Source organism: Bubalus kerabau, chromosome 10 (genome assembly GCF_029407905.1).
Source record: "Bubalus kerabau isolate K-KA32 ecotype Philippines breed swamp buffalo chromosome 10, PCC_UOA_SB_1v2, whole genome shotgun sequence".
NCBI classification, from domain to species: Eukaryota; Metazoa; Chordata; class Mammalia; order Artiodactyla; family Bovidae; genus Bubalus; species Bubalus kerabau.
Genome location: NC_073633.1, coordinates 67,111,436 through 67,130,105, shown reverse-complemented (window position 1 = coordinate 67,130,105; position 18,670 = coordinate 67,111,436). Strand labels below are relative to the sequence as shown.

Below are 18,670 nucleotides of genomic sequence, written 5' to 3'. Positions count from 1 at the left end.
CCACATTGCAGGCAGATGCTTTACTGTCTGAGCCACCAGGGAAGCCCTGCATCTGCTCCTATGCAACACCCAGACACCCTCTCCATACTCACTCTGGCTCCCTTGCTTTAGAGAATTAGGTGTCAAAGATAAGGGCCCTTCACTCCAAAGAATAAACAGAATATGTATTTCCTAAAAATAGCCATAGGTCAACAATGTTCACACAAACCTTACAAGTAACCACAGGCCATAAAGATTCCAAAATACCACGACTTGACCCTTTTATTTCTTCTTTTTCTAGAATCTCTTGCAATAAAATTCCCTAGCTTGGGATCATAGTGATACTCCGTTCCCCTCCCCTTTTATAAATAAAATTACAAAAGGAGTTTTCATTGTGACCTAGTGGAAATAAGAAGTCCAGGCTCCATTCTGCCACCATTATAGCTATCAACCTTGGCCAAGTCATCTCATATCTGTTAAGTTCAGCGAGGAGGTTATCCAGAGACTTTTTAACAACCTTTTTAATTCTAGTGCCTTGTGAACTCTACAAATATACCTGGAAACTCAGGGAACTGAGATGAATAAAGATTTAAGATGTCATGAAAAGTTCTTCAATTTAGGAGCCTGAACTCTGAGATTTGAATTCTAATATTTGTCTAGCCAAGAACAAGCACTATGACCTAAAAAGTTATCCAATGGGAACTTGAGTCCCACAGCTGTAAAACAAGGATAAAGAAAACTATTTTACTTGTTTTGCAGGAATTCTGGGAGGCCCAAATGACTTATAATGAGTGGGAAAGTAATTTGAAAACCAGAAAACACTGTTTAAATATACCTTGCTATCATTATTTATTATCCTTATTGGTAATTTTTAAAGAGATTATCAAATCTTAAGAAGCAATGGTTAGATGTTAAGTTATTCAACCTTCCCCGGTATTCATTCTCTTCATTTGATAAATCAAAAAAATAAAATTACCTAATTCTAAATTATTTCCAACTACAAAATTCTATCTATTATAAATGAATGGAGGAATGCACCAGGAGATAAATAATGCAAAAATATTTGTGTCACTTGAGAATACAGACCTGCCAAACAAACCAAAAAAAAAAAAAGGATTAAAAAAAAAAGGATTAATATGTACTGAAAGTAAGGACTAAATTAAGTTCTTTCCATTTATTATGCAACTTGATACTCTGATCAGTCCTTTGAGTTTGGTACTACTATTTCTATTTTATTATTTCTATTTTACAGATGAGGAACTGAAGCTCAGAGAGATTAAGTAACTTTCAAAGGTCACCAAGCAATGGAATGATTGTATTAGGAATTAAACTATCCTCGAAATCATAGTCATTGTTTATAGATATCATGCTGTACATTCACTGTCCTCAACAATTCTTCTTGCCTATTTCATAATATGATTATTGCTCAGGTCCATGGCACTCCAAAATCAGCTTTTTCAGTGAGAATCCCTGACACTTTTCATCTCCTAGTAGATTTAGAACACATCTGTGTTGGCTATAGATTTTCTGAACCAAACTCACACCTTAAGGAGAATCTTTGAACCCCAGTATGTACTGGAGTGTCAACCTAGATTACTTTGTATCCAGTTAGTAATTTGGTCCAGAACAGGTCACTGAGCCAAGTCCGCTGGACACACTGAAATCTATAAATGTCCATGATCCTAGTCATCTCCTTAGTGACCCAGACTTTTGAAGTACTCACTAAGATATGTCCCCAAGTATCAGATACTCCATTTGTCTCCCAAGGAAGACACCCAACAAGACCTTTCATTTTGGTGACTAGATTTGTTATGTTAACAAGGACAGATCTTTATTTCAACAAGGAAAAAGACTCCAAAAACCAAAGATAAAAAACTTTGTAAAGTATGAGCATTGTTTCTGAATATTCAATACCCATAAACTTTTCAGATATTATCAAACCTGCCTTAGCATTATATTATTTCTAATCCTACTAAAGAGAAATTCTTTTCACCAAAAGTGTCTTCATTCACATTCATTCAGGGCTATTTTGTGCCTTAGACTATTTTGTGCCTTTTGGGGCAGGGGGAAAGCTATGGGAAGGAAATGTTAGAAGGAAATATTTGGCTGTGTATTTTCAGAGCCAAAAACAATATGATATAAAGGATGGTTACAGCATGGAGCTCATGGAAATTTCATGAAATTCTAATCCTTTTAGGAATAGATGTTCAATGTCATAGTCAGATTATCCCATAGATGCCAAATCCCAAGAGCCCTGGCAAGGAGGACAAGAAAAAAGACAGAGAGGACCTCTAGACAGTTTTCCCCTGTTACCTTACCCACCTGTCTGAAAAGCCTTTCCAGGTTGGCTTTATGGATGGTGTAATTTCATCCATATCCTCTAAACCATCTCCCATCTGCTCCAGAATGGCTGAATCCCCTTAATGGAGAACAAAGACTTTCATCTCACAGTTAGAGATAAAAGGCTTTGAGTGAAAGTGTCTAGTTGATATAAGACTAAAACCAAAACCAATTCTCACTACACTGTAGTCAAGTAGTTAGTCAGCAAGAAAAAAGGAAATTGATGGCTATCAGAGGCAGTCATAGTCTTTGGTAGAGGAAAAAGGTTGAGGAATAAATAGATGGGCTCCTCAAAGAGGGCTGGAGTTAAGGGAACAGTTGAAGGAAAGGGAGGCCAGAGGTGGCGGAAATACTGCAAGTAAGTTCATAGCCCCTGTCCAGGGTGAGTGAATAGGACTTATTTTGGGTCCCAGCCTCATCTTAGCTGATCTAAACAGCTGGCTTCACTCAGCTGAGTCTGAAATGCAACTACTCCCTTTGTCTATTATATGGGAAGTCAGAACCGTTTGTGGAACAGATAAATGCCTTGCACCAGTGGCCTTTAAGAGCAAAATGAGTTATAGGTCTTTATCTTCCATGTAATTCTGTCTCAATTTCTGATACAGTCTCATGACATTAGCCTGACTTATTAACATGACATTTATCTAAGAGCCTCTAAGGCATTTTACATAGGTACCTGTAGACCTCTTTGTACAATCTGATATCTGTTCACCTACCATTCCTCCTATTTAAATAGACATAGTACCTATCCCAACCTCTAATGATTTACCTCAGATCCTTGGATGTGACTGCAAAAGTCATCAGTGAATTCTAAATATTGTCAAAATAGTAAAAGAAAACACCAAGTGCAAGCTGGTGTTTTCTGAAATTAGCACATTAATGTTCTACACAAACTAACTTATTTACCTCTAATATTAAGTCTACAATACAGTATTGTTCACAACTGCACTTTACAGGTGAGAAAGTTAAGGCACAGCGAGGCTGACTAAGTTGCCAGAGTTCACATAGACAGGAAGAGGCAGGACCAGGACGTAGATCAAGCGCACCGACTTCAGAGACTTTCTCCTGCTCTCTCTATCACACCACAAGTGTGCTGCTCAGACAACTGGAAATCACCTGAATCATTTCTAATAAAACATGAGGAGGACTCCTTCAGTCATCCTGATCAAAAACCAATGACAGAACCTGCATGGAGGAACTCTTTGTGCTGTCTTAATAAGCACCACCTCACAGATTTGAGCAAAACCTTTCCTGCAACAAAACTCAAAACCCAGTTTTGATTTGAAAAAAAAAAAAAAAAAAAATGTTTTGCCAGGTGGAGGTAAAACGGTCATTAGCAGTGCCACTGAAAAACTTACCCATAGTTTGATTCCTGCTTAAAAGAGTTTTCCCCATTAAGTAGAAATAATTGTCAATAACAAGTCATTGATCATATTCTATCTGCTCATTTCCCATGAAGAGAAGAATCAAGATAATATCTACCATACACAAGATAAAATCATCTCAAATACCATTTTCTAGTTGCAAAGTATAGAAATTATGTTTGGAGGCCTATATTTTGCTGCAAATCCTGAAAAATAGGAGGTCACTAGGAATCATGTGAAATGAGATGACAAGATTCTATTTATTTAACCTCAAACAACTGAAGCACGGTTCATATTTTGTTGGATGATTGCTGTTGAGCAATTCATGAATTAAAGAAACTATTTGTCTTCCTGTCTAAAGGGATTAATGGTTTACTCCTGGTTGCAAGTTGATGTAGAACTCAAGGTTCTTCTGTGCTAATGGCTGGGTGGTATTATTTCAGGCCAATCATTGCTTGGTCATCTTTTTCAAGGAAGATTTTAGCCAATAAGAAGAAGCCTAATGTTTGGGGCGGTGGGGGCGGGGAGTGAGAGCTAAGTGGTTCATATATGCCTGGGTGATGCTGAAGGCTATGATTCCTGAGAAGAAGGCTCCCAGGTGGTAAGGTAAGTATTTCTGGGCAGGGTAAAAATTATATTTAAAATTATGCTGTAAAGTGGATTCTGAGGAGTAAAAGGGAGGATGTCAAGGGCTATGAAGATAAGTGAGAGGTTCCATAAAAACTAAAGAGGTAATAGCTTCACTTATTATTTCCCCAGGAATGATTACTTGGAGTTGAAGCTGAGATTTCTTTTTTTTCCTTTAATTCAAAGAAATAGCTGCTGGGGAGAAGCAAGGGTTTTTTTTTGTTTGTTTGTTTGTTTTTTGTATTTATCTATCTTTGTTGAATTTTCTTTGAAAAGCCAAATTTTAGGATATCAATACAGGTATTATTCTAACGAAAGAACGTTCTAAAATGGGATTATATCGTGGATTGTGAAAATGATTATGTAGTCTATCTATCTCACAATCAAATAAAAACCTCTCAAAAATTGAGAATATTTCATTAAAGGGAATCAGTAGAGCATAATTATTCTGCCTAAATATAGCATATAACTTTATTAAGGACTAAGATGTATTTCCTTACCCTGAATACTTCTGTTTTTTAAAGATTCCATAATAACATTTGTTAAACAAACAAATGTATGAACAAATGAAATATTTTGAAGACTAGTAAAAGATCCAAGAATTCAGAGATGTCTTGACAGGATATATTTTTATAACCCTACAAGAACTTGTCTTTAGAAATTCTAAAAATATTTTAGAAATTTACTCATGATGTAATATGTGTTAATATCAATCATAATATACTTTCCAGTTTCCACATTTAGTACTGTCAATGTACTGTGTTTCAGGCTGAAAATATTCTCATTAGCCTTCACTCAATTTGTTTGGTAGAATTTCATCTTTTCTAAAGTCATATTGAATCCACCTACATTGAGTACAAGCAAATACTAGAAACGCAGGTGGCATTTTAATGACTCCATTGGAAATTCTGTTTGCTGAAGCACGTCCCCAGTTATTTATTACAGGATTTAATTGCTTAGGTAACTAAGGTTCCTAAGTGTAAGTGTTAGTCACTCAGTCGTGTCCTACTCTTTGCGACCCCAGGTACTGTAGCCCACAAGGCTCCTCTCTCCATGGAATTCTCCAGGCAAGAGTACTGGAGTGGGTAGCCATTCCCTTCTCCAGGGGACCTTCCCCACACAGGGATGGAACCCAAATCTCCTGCAGAACTTGCAGGCAGATTCTTTACTGTCTGAGCTACCAGGTTCATAGACAGGTCATTTTTAAGGAAATGAATTTAAAGTTGTTAAGTCTTATGAAAGAAAACTGTTCCCTCATACCTCAACCCTACTTAAATATATGTATGTTACCTGGAACAAGATTAATTTTCTCTTTTAATGACAGCTTTGAAGAACATTCTGAAGATTGTATAGGAGACAATATATCAAGAATCTATTTGTTGCGTTGTTCTAGGACAAAAGTCAAGAGCTCCCTAATGTAGCACTTCAGTGTTTGTTTTGGAGAGCAAATCTACACATTTTTTTAAACAACCGTGAAATAGTCAGCTTAGTGAAAAATCTATTTGGAAGATGTCACTGAACAACTCTTCCAATGTATTTCTGGATTCCACGCCCAGTAATACCAATCGCTTTCAAGTTAATGTCATAAATGAGAGCCATGAGAGCAGTGCGGCTGTGAATGACAACGCTGATCCTCCACATTATGAGGAAACCTCTTTTGGGGATGAAGGTCAGAACAGATTTAGAATCAGCTTTAGGCCTGGGAATCAGGAGTGCTACGACAATTTCCTCCAAACTGGAGAAACGGCTAAAACAGATGCCAGTTTTCACGCTTACGATTCTCACACAAACACATACTACCTACAAACCTTTGGCCACAACACTGTGGATGCTGTGCCCAAGATCGAGTACTATCGCAACACCGGCAGTGTTAGCGGGCCCAAGGTCAACCGACCCAGCCTGCTGGACATTCACGAGCAACTTGCAAAGGTAAGCTTAAGGGTACAGACAAGTGTCCTCCTTATTCCTTCAGGTGATTCCCTGCTCCATACGAACCTTATAAATGTAAAAGTGTCCAATGAAGAATTCTATGGCAAGCTGTCCATCTTACTCATACAACCGTTCCTAGTTCCCGATAAACAGAAGACGCACAAAAAGTGTTTCACAAACGTTTACTAGCTGGGAAAGAGAACTAAAAAATGAATTCTGAAAGTTAAGCAATATATGGGATCTTGTTTACAGTTATTGTCTATTCAATTCACACTTGGTTAAGCATGTCAAACTGAATACTAAGCTGGTTTCACACTGGTATTAATGCCTCCACAACAGTTGTTTAAAAAAAAAAAAATCACTGGTGCCCGCTGCAGTGAATACTGTGCAAATAGACTTTAGAGCACATGGGTATTTTTTATATTCTTTAAAGAGAGAGAAGACATGTATATGATTCAGCATTTTATCACTTCCTCTTCAAAACCTTGCCCAAGGTTCCTGCAGGCACTTAAGCATATAAAAGTAACTAAATTAAATTTTACTAAAGAAGCAGCAGAAGTGGCTCAACTTTTCATTATTTAAGGAATATGGCCAAGCTGTTAGAAGCATGAGGCAGCACTTTTTCTAATCTTTAGCAAAACATGTAAGCTTAATAGATTTCTTCTTCTGTAACTTGTTCTAAAATATATTGATGCACTTTATTTTCCTGCTCATCTGGAACATAGTTTGGAATGAATAGCACTCTTTATGTGATATAATTAACTACTATGAAGAATAATTATTTGTCTCATATCTAAATGCACTCTACTTTTGCCTAGGGTTTAAGGTAAAGAGAAAAAAATGGCTGGAACAATTCTTTTCATATTCATTCATTCATTCAACCTTTTTTAAATTAAATGATTGTCTACTCCAGGGATTCTAGGAATACTGCTAATACAATTCTAATAAAGGTGAAAAGCTCCCCTTAGTTTCTGCTCATCTTTCTTTCCTCAGGAAAATCCCTCTCCATAACCAAGTCCCCTTGGCTGCTCAGGATCCTGGACCCTGGGTCCTAACTCTGGACTGAGCAACATCCAGAGAAAGAGCTATGCCCTGTCTCTTTACCCCTCTCGCCACCAGACCTTACTTGTGAGGTGTACTCTATTACCAACATTCTGCTAAATGGCTGCTTTACTTATAGACATAAGGTTTAGATTTAATCTGGGCTATTTGGTGCTTTAATCAAAAGACATTAGCAATGTAGTGGTTTTGGACAAAATGGCAGCCCTGAGAAAAACTGTTGAGAAGCCAGGCAATTTGAAACTCCAATCAGACTAAGGGGTCATTTTCCTTTTCTATGTGAGAGAAGGGGAAAGGAGAAGAAAGAAAAAGGAGAAGGAAAAGAGGGAAAAGAAGGTTGAAAGAAGGGGCACAAGGAGTTTGAGACATGGGAAGTGCAGAAAGAGAAATTTAAAACATTATAAAGCGATTTTAATTTATCCTGAAGAAGTAAAACGCGCAGACTTGAAATTTTATTCCACTGTCCCCTACCTCATTACACATGATCTGCATACTTTGTTAAAATTGGGATCAAAATTTTAATATTCTCACTCCCTTCCCCAACTTACAACAAAAGAAATGAAAATTTTAACTCCTGGGATTCTCCAGGCAAGAATACTGGAGTAGGTTGTCATGCCCTCCTCCAGGGGATCTTCCCAACCCAGGGATTGAACCCAGGTCTCCGACATTGCAAGTGGATTCTTTACTGTCTAAGCCACAGGAGTGGGTAGCCTATCCGTCCTCCAGGGGATCTTCCCAACCCAGGAATTGAACCAGGGTCCCCTGCATTGCAGGCAAATTCTTTACAGGATGATCTACCAGGAAAGCCCCTATTAAAAAGGAAATGGTGTAAATTCACAGTGTTCTTAGGACTGATATTCCATACAGAGGAAAGTGGCTGATTTATAATTTCCAAAGCCATGGTTTACATAAATATTTATATAAGGGGAGAAAAGCTCTGAGGGCACTATTGTTAGAAAACTGTCTGAATGACTGAACAGGAGAATGTCACAGCTGCATTTGACAGTTTTGATGACTGTCTGAAATATCATATTATTTTTGAAAAGATGAGACTAAGGGCTTTAACTTGTAGTATTTTTCCTCAGATATGAAGGAATGGCAAATTAAATACATTAAAAATTAGATTTAGTCTCAATGCCCTGAATAATCATTCTGAACCAGTATAGTTATTCTTTTTGTGAACTTGATCCTCATCTAAGGTGAGTGCTCAGTTGCTTCAGTCCTGTCTGATGATTTGCAACACTATGCACAGAAGCCCACCAGGCTTCTCTGTCCGTGGGATTCTCCAGACAAGAATACTGGAGTGGGCTGCCATTTCCTCCTCCAGGAGATCTTCTTGACCCAAGGATCAAACCCACATCTCCTGTGTCTCCTGCGTTGCAAGTCAATTCTTTAGCGCTAAGCCACTGGGGAAGACCCTCATCTAGGGGACTTCAGTTTGATTAAATCATGAAGAACTATGCACATAACCAAATTGGGAGCAGAATCTGAATATAATCAGCAAATCTACAATGGGTACATTCACACAGCCAGGGCCATTCTGGTGTTGCTGAACTTATGAACACCTGTTCCACGTGTTCCACTTCTGTGCTGTCCTTCAGACATTAACAGTCTGGGCCTTCTTCAATTCATTTCCTCCTTGCTAGTGAATTTGATTCTGCTACTCCCCCTGCTTTCCTCCCACCTCCCAAATAAAACATGAAGCCTTGCAGTATAAAGTCTTCTTTATATGCTGTCACCTTCTCGTGGTCCTTGACAACTTTATGGTAGTTCTTCAAATCACAAATAGAAATGATCACTAGAACAAATGTTATAATACTCAGATGTGTCACTGATTTTGTATGCAAAAAAATAACTTTTAGTGTTTACTTAAATAATTTAAAAGTAGAAAGTAACTGACATAGTATAAGTTAAGAGAGATTTTTTGATCCCTAATCATGCTTTTAAAAGCCATGTAGGAACGGTAAATTCATACTAAATGGCAGAACATACTTAGTCAAAAATCAGTTGGATTTTGTGCAAATCCTGATTATAGCTTCCAAGCTGGAAAAAAATTACATAACAAGCTTGTCCTAGTAGGTAAAATGAAAAATAGGCTTGAAAGACATTATTTTAAGTCTCTATCTTAAATAGAACTCCAGGAGTGATAGATATTGACAGAAATTGTAATCCCAATGATTTGATATCATAGTGAAGAAATCCTTTTCATTTTCTGTGTAGTAAAGAGCTAAATGCCTATACTGATGGCCATGAATTACAGACTTCTGAAAACTCTGGTTAAAAGTAGAGAAAAATTGCTTCATCCCTTACTTGCAGTACTGTACAAGTTGTTGTTCAGTTGCTAAGCTGTGTCTAACTCTTTGAGACCCCTGAACTGTAGCACACCAGGCTCTTCTGTCTTCCCCTGTCTCCCCAAGTTTGCTCAAACTTATGTCCACTGAGTTGGTGATATTATCCAAGCAGCTTATCCTCTACCACCCCCCTTCTCCTTTTGCCTACAAGTTATATAATATCAATTGATTTTGCAGGATGCTTATAAATATTACAGTTTATATGCAGACAAAGTCTAGCACACTGCTTATAATGAGTACAAACTTAGTAAATGATTATTAATGATGGTCATGGTAATTTTTATACCAGATAATTTTTAAGTTTTATTTAAAAAGTAAAATGCACACTGAAAAAACATTTAATAAATATTAAAAGTATATATACTGATTTTTCTTCTTTGATAATAGCTAGAAAGCCATTTGTCATTTTTTGGAGGTCTGAAAAAACCACGTATTTTATAATAAAATAATTCAATCTTTAATCATCTAGAAAAATCCAGTAGCAATTTACTTAAACCACATGTGATTGAATCTTTACTAGTTCATCAATATTGGAGGGGGGAAAGTCTTTTATCAAATGGTCTTTCTTTCTTTCTTTCTTCCCTTTACCTTTTCTGAATACTTAACACACAGGTAAAACTCTTGGTAAATAAATAATCATTCCCTAAAGCTATGTAATTTAAAATGCATTTATTAAAGGTTGTGGGTCATCATTTACGGTAATAGAGTGTGAACAAACAAATTAATTCAAAGTATGGAGGAAAAAACTGGTTTCAGGCAGCAATCATAAAACTTGGAGTCTTTGAGACTTTGGTCCCAAGAACGTGCACCAGCCAGGAGTCTGCCAGCCCGCTGTTATAGCTCACAGCCATGAAGTCCTACAAATCCTTGAACTGAAGTGCTGTTCCATACTTTGATGATAAGTTAACTTTATAATTGCTGTTTGGCCTTACAAAGGAGGCATTTATTAAAGAGTGAAACCAGGTTTTGCTCTGCCATGTTAGAAGATGAAGACAGCAAACAGAAAAATGATTTTGCCTTAGAGTAAACTACTTCAAAGTAAGATTTTTAGAAAACCCATTGGATTTAACCTCATTGGCAGTATCCAGGAAAGGTTAAATAACTTGCTGGAGGACAAGCACTGAATTAATTGTGTAGCCAAACTAGATTCTGAGTCTCCCAGTTTGTATGGGACAAAGATTTTTCAGTTTCCACATGACAGCAAGGAATGGAAATGGATTCTACTTAAGAATTTGCTGTCAGACCTTTATTATCCATGGAATAAATATACATTCAAGGGATTTTTCCCCACTGTGGTATAAGTATATTTAAAACTTTGAGACTCTAGCAGGTAGAATATACCTAAGAGAGAGTTATAGATCCTACAGTGACCCAAATTTCGAATAACTTGGAAGATAACTGCTTACTAATTTTTTAATATAATTATTTCCTTGACATGACTTCATAGAATATTATTTTTGTTGCACATTGTGATGTCCTAGTGATAAATTGAAGAACTGTTAAACTGTGACCAGAAGGGCATCCATCAGATAAAAATGTTCATTTAAGAAGAAATTTTAGATATTTTATTTACCCTTTAGCCTACTTTGTAAATGCCTTTTTTTTTTTTTTTTACAATAATTGGTAGTCTAATCCAGATCTAAGGGTCAGAGTTACCATTAGAATTCATAGAAGAACAGAGCAATTTCCTGGACCAAACCCTCAAGTTCAAGTTTAATCAGGAAACATGGATTTTAGTCCCAAGATTGCCTTTAAAAAGTGAGTGACTAAGGTTCTGTCTCATGGGCTCCCTAATTAACCCAGAAAAAGGAAATTGCTTTCTCCCTGACTGAGTAGCTACTGATGGTCTGGCCATGGGATCTTATTAACTAGGATATTGACAATTTTGAAAGTTTTCTCATATCAAGTCAAATAAATGAATCTCCTAACCAAATAATCTCTTCAACATTCATGAATATTTTAACACATTCCTCAAGTCCTCACTCTCATTGATTTTTCCAGTTACACAAAATAAAATTTACATTTGACCTACTCAGCTGCCTTACAAGTGTAGAATCCTTTCAAAAAAAAATAGAATTTTTAATTGACTGGAGAACAACTTCAAGTATTTCATCCATCTGAAATTGACTGTGTTGTATAGACATGTGAGATCCAATATAATAGCTCTAGCCACATGCGGCTATTGAGCACGTGAAAAGTGGTTAGCACAAACTGAGATGTGCTATCATTGTGAAATACACACTGGATTCAGAGACACGGTATGGAAAAAAAGAATATAAAATATTTTGTTAATATTTTTATAATGATTAGTGCTGAAATGATAGTATTTTATACAGATCGATTAAGTACAGTATATTATTAAGACATTCTGTGGTTGAGCTCTCTCCTGTAAGATGGGGTGCCCCTACTGCTAATGAATATTTATATTGCCGATATGGAACATAAAATATTCTACAAAAATTAAATATATTTTTAAATGTAAGGATCCATATCTGAACCCAAGTTACTTTACTAAATTCTTTTTTTTACTTTTTTTTTCAACTAGCTACTAAAATTTTTTAAATTACATGCATGTCTTCCATTTGTGGTTGGTATAGATCACCAATTTCTGCCCAGCTCAGCCTGTTTCTATGGACTTTGTTTATCCATACTTTATACTGATATGAGTATATAATGTCAGTTTCAATTATTTGTTAAGTAGGGATTGAGTATGCTCAAAATGAAAATATTTCTCAAATAATTCAGAAATAATTTTAACTATCACTTTCAGTTTTTTCCTAATGCTGTCAGAAAAGAATAAGATAATCTGACTTGGGAAACATTCCCTTTCTATCTCTTATTTAATGTGGCCTGCACAGAGGAAATAGTGAGAAATGGAATACCCAACAGGGAAAGAAGAAAAAATAAACAAGACGCAAGAATGGATAAGAGATGAGTTTCTCTGCTCTTAAGTGGTAGAGATTGGGTAGCCTTCAAGTCCACTTTATGGATTCAGTACTGTTTATCAATGGCCTGCTCTATGACAGGTCCTTGGTTTGGATTAAGACGTAACTCACATCTCCTCCACTTCAGTTCACATACAATAACTCCTATCACGCATTACATTGGTTATCCAAGTGGCATAATAGTGTCATGAAAAAAGTCTTATAGAGAACAAAATTGGGAGAAATCCTTGCTTAAAGGACTTTTAGAAAGAGACAAAAGGTCAAAATCACTTGACTAAACAGCCCAGATTAGGGTCATCTTACAATGGGTATTGGAGAAGGCAATGGCAACCCACTCCAGTACTCTTGCCTGGAAAATCCCATGGACGGAGGAGCTGCTAATGGTACGTCCTAAGTCACTTCAGCCGTCCAACTCTTTACAACCCTATGGACTGCAGCCCATCAGGCTCCTCTGTCCATGGGAGTCTCCAGGCAAGAATACTGGAGTGTGTTGCCATATTCTCCTCCAGGGGACTTTCCTTTGCTAATGGTACTGCTGCTGCTGCTGCTAAGTCGCTTCAGTCGTGTCCGACTCTGTGCAATCCCATAGACGGCAGCCCACCAGGCTCCCCTGTCCCTGGGATTCTCCAGGCAAGAACACTGGAGTGGGTTGCCATTTCCTTCTCCAATGCATGAAAGTGAAAAGTGAAAGTGAAGTCGCTCAGTCATGTCTGACTCTTAGTGACCCCATGGACTGCAGCCTACCAGGCTCCTCCATCCATGGGATTTCCCAGGCAAGAGTACTGGAGTGGGGTGCCATTGCCTTCTAAAGCCCAAAGAAGCAAGAACCCTTGAGCATGGCAAGAACAAGAGCTTCAGTTGTTCCCAGATAAAGTCCTTATAAAGTTGTTCTTTAATAACATAATCAACTGCTGAATCTAAAAGTCTTCCCTAATAATTTCAAAATCCTTACTGGGGAAGATTGCTTTTGGGGAGCTCAGTCAGTGAAGTGCTAGACAGGCTAAATTAAGTGGGCACACCCAAAATTATTCAGCCAAATCTAAAAGAAAAGCTAGAAAGTTGTTCTTAACTTGAAAGAAACATAGCTATTTCCTTCTCGAAACTATTCAACTGAAAGGGAAGATCTTTTTTCAAAATTAGGCTACAGTGGGGGGAAAAAAAGTAAGTAAAGGTTCTGATCTTTTTTTATAGGACTTACTACTACTTATTTCTACTAGTTTTCTAGAAGTCAGTAGGGAGACTTCTCACCTTCTGTACAATACTATTGCACATCCAACAATTCTCAGGCAAAGGTATATCAAATCTGGAAGAAAATTCCCCTACAGGAGTAGCATTTTTGTAGTCATACACTTTTTGCACCTTTGAAGAAAACTCTAAACCTAAAAAACAAAAACAAAACACTTCTATGTGTTCCTTTATTGAATCTTCTTAAAGATATTCTGACATGAGTGGAGAATTTTTGTTATCATTATTTCAGATGGATAAAATGAAGCCCAGGGAGGTTAATGGAAAAAGGCCAAACATTGCATTAGTAAGGAATGTTAACTTTTGTCTTACTTTGCCTTATAAAAGACTCATTCACTTTTTTTTTTTTTTTTGCATTTTTTGTCCACACCCAACAGTATGTGGGGTCTTGGTTTCCCAGCCAGGGATCAAAACTGTGCCTCCTGCATTGGGAGTACGGAGTCCTAACCACTGTGCCACCAGCAAAGTCCCCAGCCCTCAGTCACTCTTGATAAATCTTTCTTACCTGCCTGGCACCCTCTCTTCCTTCTTTCCATCTTTTTGTATTCGAAATCTGTCCAACTCTGATCATTCTCCCTAAGGTAATATTCTCACCAGTAGAAGAACTGCCCAGTTTCTTTTACCACGCTTGCAGTCTCAGTGGTGCCTAAAATCACCCACAAAACGAACACATCATCTCCCGGAGCAAAAAATAATCATATTATTAAAATGACTAGAATGTTTCCTTTTTTGACTCACACTTTATGTCAACTATTTTGATTTGCCTTTGGAAGTTTTCTGGAACCATGTGTTGACCAGATATCATGTTTTTGCTATCTATAAACATGTAGAATGTATCAGTGGCCCCAGGTTCAGCTGATGTGGTTGCTAACGGTGAAGGGGCACCTGGAGATGAACAAGCTGAAAACAAGGGAGAAGATCAAGCTGGAGCTGTGAAGTTTGGATGGGTGAAAGGTGTGCTGGTAAGAAAGTTCCTTTATTTACAAATGAAAGCTATCTGTTCGATGTCCTACTGGATTACGTGCTAACAAGGCCTGAAAACAAGAGTCACAGTGATGCCTGGGTGTTGCCCCACTGTCACGTCTCACGCCCTTTTTCATGCTCCTTCAACCCACAGGTACGATGTATGCTGAATATCTGGGGTGTCATGCTCTTCATTCGCCTCTCCTGGATTGTTGGAGAAGCTGGAATCGGTAAGCACTCCTCCCACCACCCATGACATACTTTTCAATGTAAATTAAAAACTCAGCAAGCAACTGGTTTTCACCTTTAATGCTGAATGTGAGATGAAGGTCACAGAATTAATCTACATTTGGGCTCTTTTACTTTGCCTCTCTGTCAATGTTTGTCAGGGAGGAAAGGTAAAGGGTTAACCTCTGGGAGGCTGGAATTTTCCAGCTTGCCAGCCAGATAAATGCTCAAGTAAATATTTCATCTTTTCATAGAGTTTTAGGTGTACAGGTATATAGAGATTCATCCATTTTAAATAATATACTCATGTCTGGGGACATACCGGCATTCATCAGAGTATCCCCCTTTATGATTATTGGCAAAACTTCCCTGAACAAAAATACCTTGTAGAAAAACTGGGGAAAATGTGACTTGACTAATAAAAATGCTGAATTTCCAAAAAAAACGAATTGTGTTACTTTCAGGTACAAGCAGTAAGAAAACAAAGGTTAAAGAAGTATTCCCAGATAGAAGTTTAAATAATAGATAATAAAATAAATAAGATAATAACTATTGCTAATTTTTCTAAATGGAAAGAGTATGATGTTGAAATGATTTTGAGTGCTTAATGTTTTTAGATATTATATTCCATTTAAAGTACTGTTTTTGATGGAAAATATTTTTATTGAGAATATATTACTTAAATCTATATGAAAATTTATTTGAATGTTATTGAAGTTTCTGATTCAATGTGACAAAAATTAACAGTGTTCTCTATATATGGAAAATATGTTATATATTCACTTTGGGGGGGTGCATAGCTAAAAATCATGAGTATCAATAAAATGGAAGTTCAGATGTGCTTTCAGATTCTACTCCAAAATGTGTCTCAATTCACATATAAAAGGTACTTGGTCATTATTTACTGCCTTCACACCTCAAAACAAATTCAGAATCACCAGAAACTTACCATGAGAAAGAAAGAGTTGGAACCAGTTCCCATAGTTTTTCCTTATTGCATGTTTGGCAACTGCTGGGTGCCTGACAAAAGGCTGCTTGCTGGCTTTATGATGCATATCAAATGAACACTTACAGCCTCGGGTCCAAAATAAGTCTATGCTGTTCCATGGAAAATCTGCATCTTAATATTGCCAAGTTGTTGCTCCAGGGTTTCATGCAAAATTAGTTTTTTAAGGGCAGTTTAGTAACTTATTGAGATCATCAGGAAACAATACTTTGTTTGGAGGTGTGAGTGTGGCCCAGGGCAAGAGTGATTGTTTTGAATGCAGTTTATTTGAAACCCATATGTTTGGGCAATAATCTGAACTTTAATCAGATCTCACATTATTCTTCCCAGTCAATCCAGCTTCATGATTATCGCAAAATTGCAGAATATGAAGAATTTTATCTTGTGCTAAACTGTTTATTATACTTTCAGATATCAATATTGTTTCAATAAAGATCTTTTGTTTAAGTAGTCAAGTCTAACTTCAGAAGAGAGTAGAGTTCTACCTAAATGGATGTCCAGTGGGTTTTTCCATGAATGGAGGTTTTTGGTTTTTCTTAACTCTGAGAAAATAGACTTTAGTGAGTAGTAGAAACTTAACTATCAACCTTACTCAGTTTTACTTGACTTTGCTACAGTCTTAAAACTGAATGAGTTGATTAAGTCACTGTCTGGGTCCCATTTGTGTTCTTTTTATTGGGAAAGAAAACAAACGAGTCCATACTCCCTTCTTGCTTTATGAGGAGCTTGGGGAAGAAATCTGAATACACTTTCAAGCTCAGACTCTGGAAACAAACTCAGAACGAAGCTGTAGCCAGGAGTAATGGCAGCTATAGTCCTTGGGTAACCATTCTGGGGCCATAAGTTTTGGCTGCCTCGTCCCCAAAAGTATACGCTAGAATGAGCTGATAATGCCATCTACTTGTTCTCTGTCTTGACCACTTTGGCTGGAGCATGTAGTATCCAATAAACTTAACCATCGAGTGAGGAAGAAGGGTGTGAAAAGCAGATGAGACTGAAGCAATCATTTATAGTCTGTGTATTTCACTTTTTCGTCTGAAAATTAGGGAGCTGGATTAATTGTTTCCCAATCAATTCTTTGAAGATAAAGCCTAAGAATCTTCCTTAACAGGCAGACACAAATTGAGATAGGCTGAGGATAGCTCAATAATCTTCAGACTGCAAGGTGCATAAGAATTACCTGGGAAGTTAGTTACAACACTGCAGAGTCCTGGGATTCACTTGGAAAGTCAGTGAGTCTGGGCATTTTAAATACGCACCCCAGGCATTTCCTGAAGCAGGTGGTTCAAGGACCCAAGTCTGAGGATGAACCTGATGTTTTCTAAGTTGCTTTTACCCTGGGATTTCATATTTGATTGTGAGATGTATGCAAATCCCTTGCTGTTTAATTCTAAGTAGTTTACAGAAATATACACAATGCAAAAGGATAAATTAAGGATTGTTCAGAAATAAAGGCAAAGTGAATATAAAGGTAGGAAAATACTAAAAGTCAGACTAGTTTTAATATCATGAAATGCAAACTATATGATTCAGTCCAGTTGCTGGGGTAAGCTAAACATTTACCATGAAACAACATCAAGAGTTCGATGCACGATACTGGATGCTTGGGGCTAGTGCACTGGGACGACCCAGAGGGATGGTATGGGGAGGGAGGAGGGAGGAGGGTTCAGGATGGGGAACACATGTATACCTGTGGCGGATTCATTTTGATATTTGGCAAAACTAATATAATTATGTAAAGTTTAAAAATAAAATAAAAATTTAAAAAAAAGAGTTAATGAGCAAAAAAATAAAAGGAAACCATCTTTAGTGGCACACAGACCTGAAACTGCACAGTGATATAGAAGCAATGCTCATCACAGGATCCCTGTAAAAGATACAGAGAATTTAGTGCAATCATTTCTTACAACACCAAGTGTTTAAGATAAATTCTAGGGGCCAAATCAATATAGTCTAAGTTTGCATCTCATGCCCAACTTAGCCTCTCCCTACTGCACTTTAAACTGTAAAAGAGCCTAGAAACTTCAGCTAGAACCAGTATATAACTGAAGGTGTCAAAAGAGCCAGCTTCCAATACTTCATTCCTATTTTTGTCCTTAACCTCCCTCCACGTCCCCTTCGTCTAGGGCATGGCCAGAAAGATCACAGCCCCTTAGCTGACTGCCCCTCTTACATCCTTGGAACAAAAGAGCCTACCAACAACAATTACGAAGCATTCACTTTATGTCAGGGAACACACCAAACAGGCACAGGCAAGCACATTCTGGCAGCAGCCAGCATGATTTCAGTGCCTGTGAGCCTATAATTTCTCCCTGAATTTAAGGTTGACCTCGTGGCTCAGCCATAAAGAATCCACCTGCAATGCAGGATGATGCAGGAGAAGCGGGTTCAATCCCTGAGTCAGGAAGATCCCCTGGAGGAGGGCATGGCAACCCACTCCCGTATTCCTGCCTGGAAAATCCCATGGACAGAGGAGCCTGGCAGGCTACAGTCCATGATGCTGCAAAAGAGTTGGACATGACTGATAGTTTCTACAGGACTGGTCCATTGAGAAAGGTAATGGAGGGATGAAAGTGAAAGTGACTCAGTCCTGTCTGACTCTTTGCAACCGCATGGACTATACAGTCCATGGAA

General features: G+C 37.6%; 1 protein-coding gene across 1 annotated transcript in view; it reads left to right on the top strand.

Annotated features, from left to right (window-relative positions):
* Positions 1 to 4,179: 4,179 nt before the first annotated feature.
* Positions 4,180 to 18,670, top strand: part of SLC12A1 (solute carrier family 12 member 1) — an 88,616-nt gene continuing 74,125 nt past the window's right edge. Inside the window, exons 1-4 of the mRNA XM_055538042.1 lie at positions 4,180 to 4,289; positions 5,635 to 6,239; positions 14,670 to 14,801; positions 14,957 to 15,032. Coding sequence (XP_055394017.1) covers positions 5,820 to 6,239; positions 14,670 to 14,801; positions 14,957 to 15,032 — 628 coding nt within the window. The 5' untranslated portion in view covers positions 4,180 to 4,289; positions 5,635 to 5,819. The remainder of the gene's footprint in view (positions 4,290 to 5,634; positions 6,240 to 14,669; positions 14,802 to 14,956; positions 15,033 to 18,670) is intronic.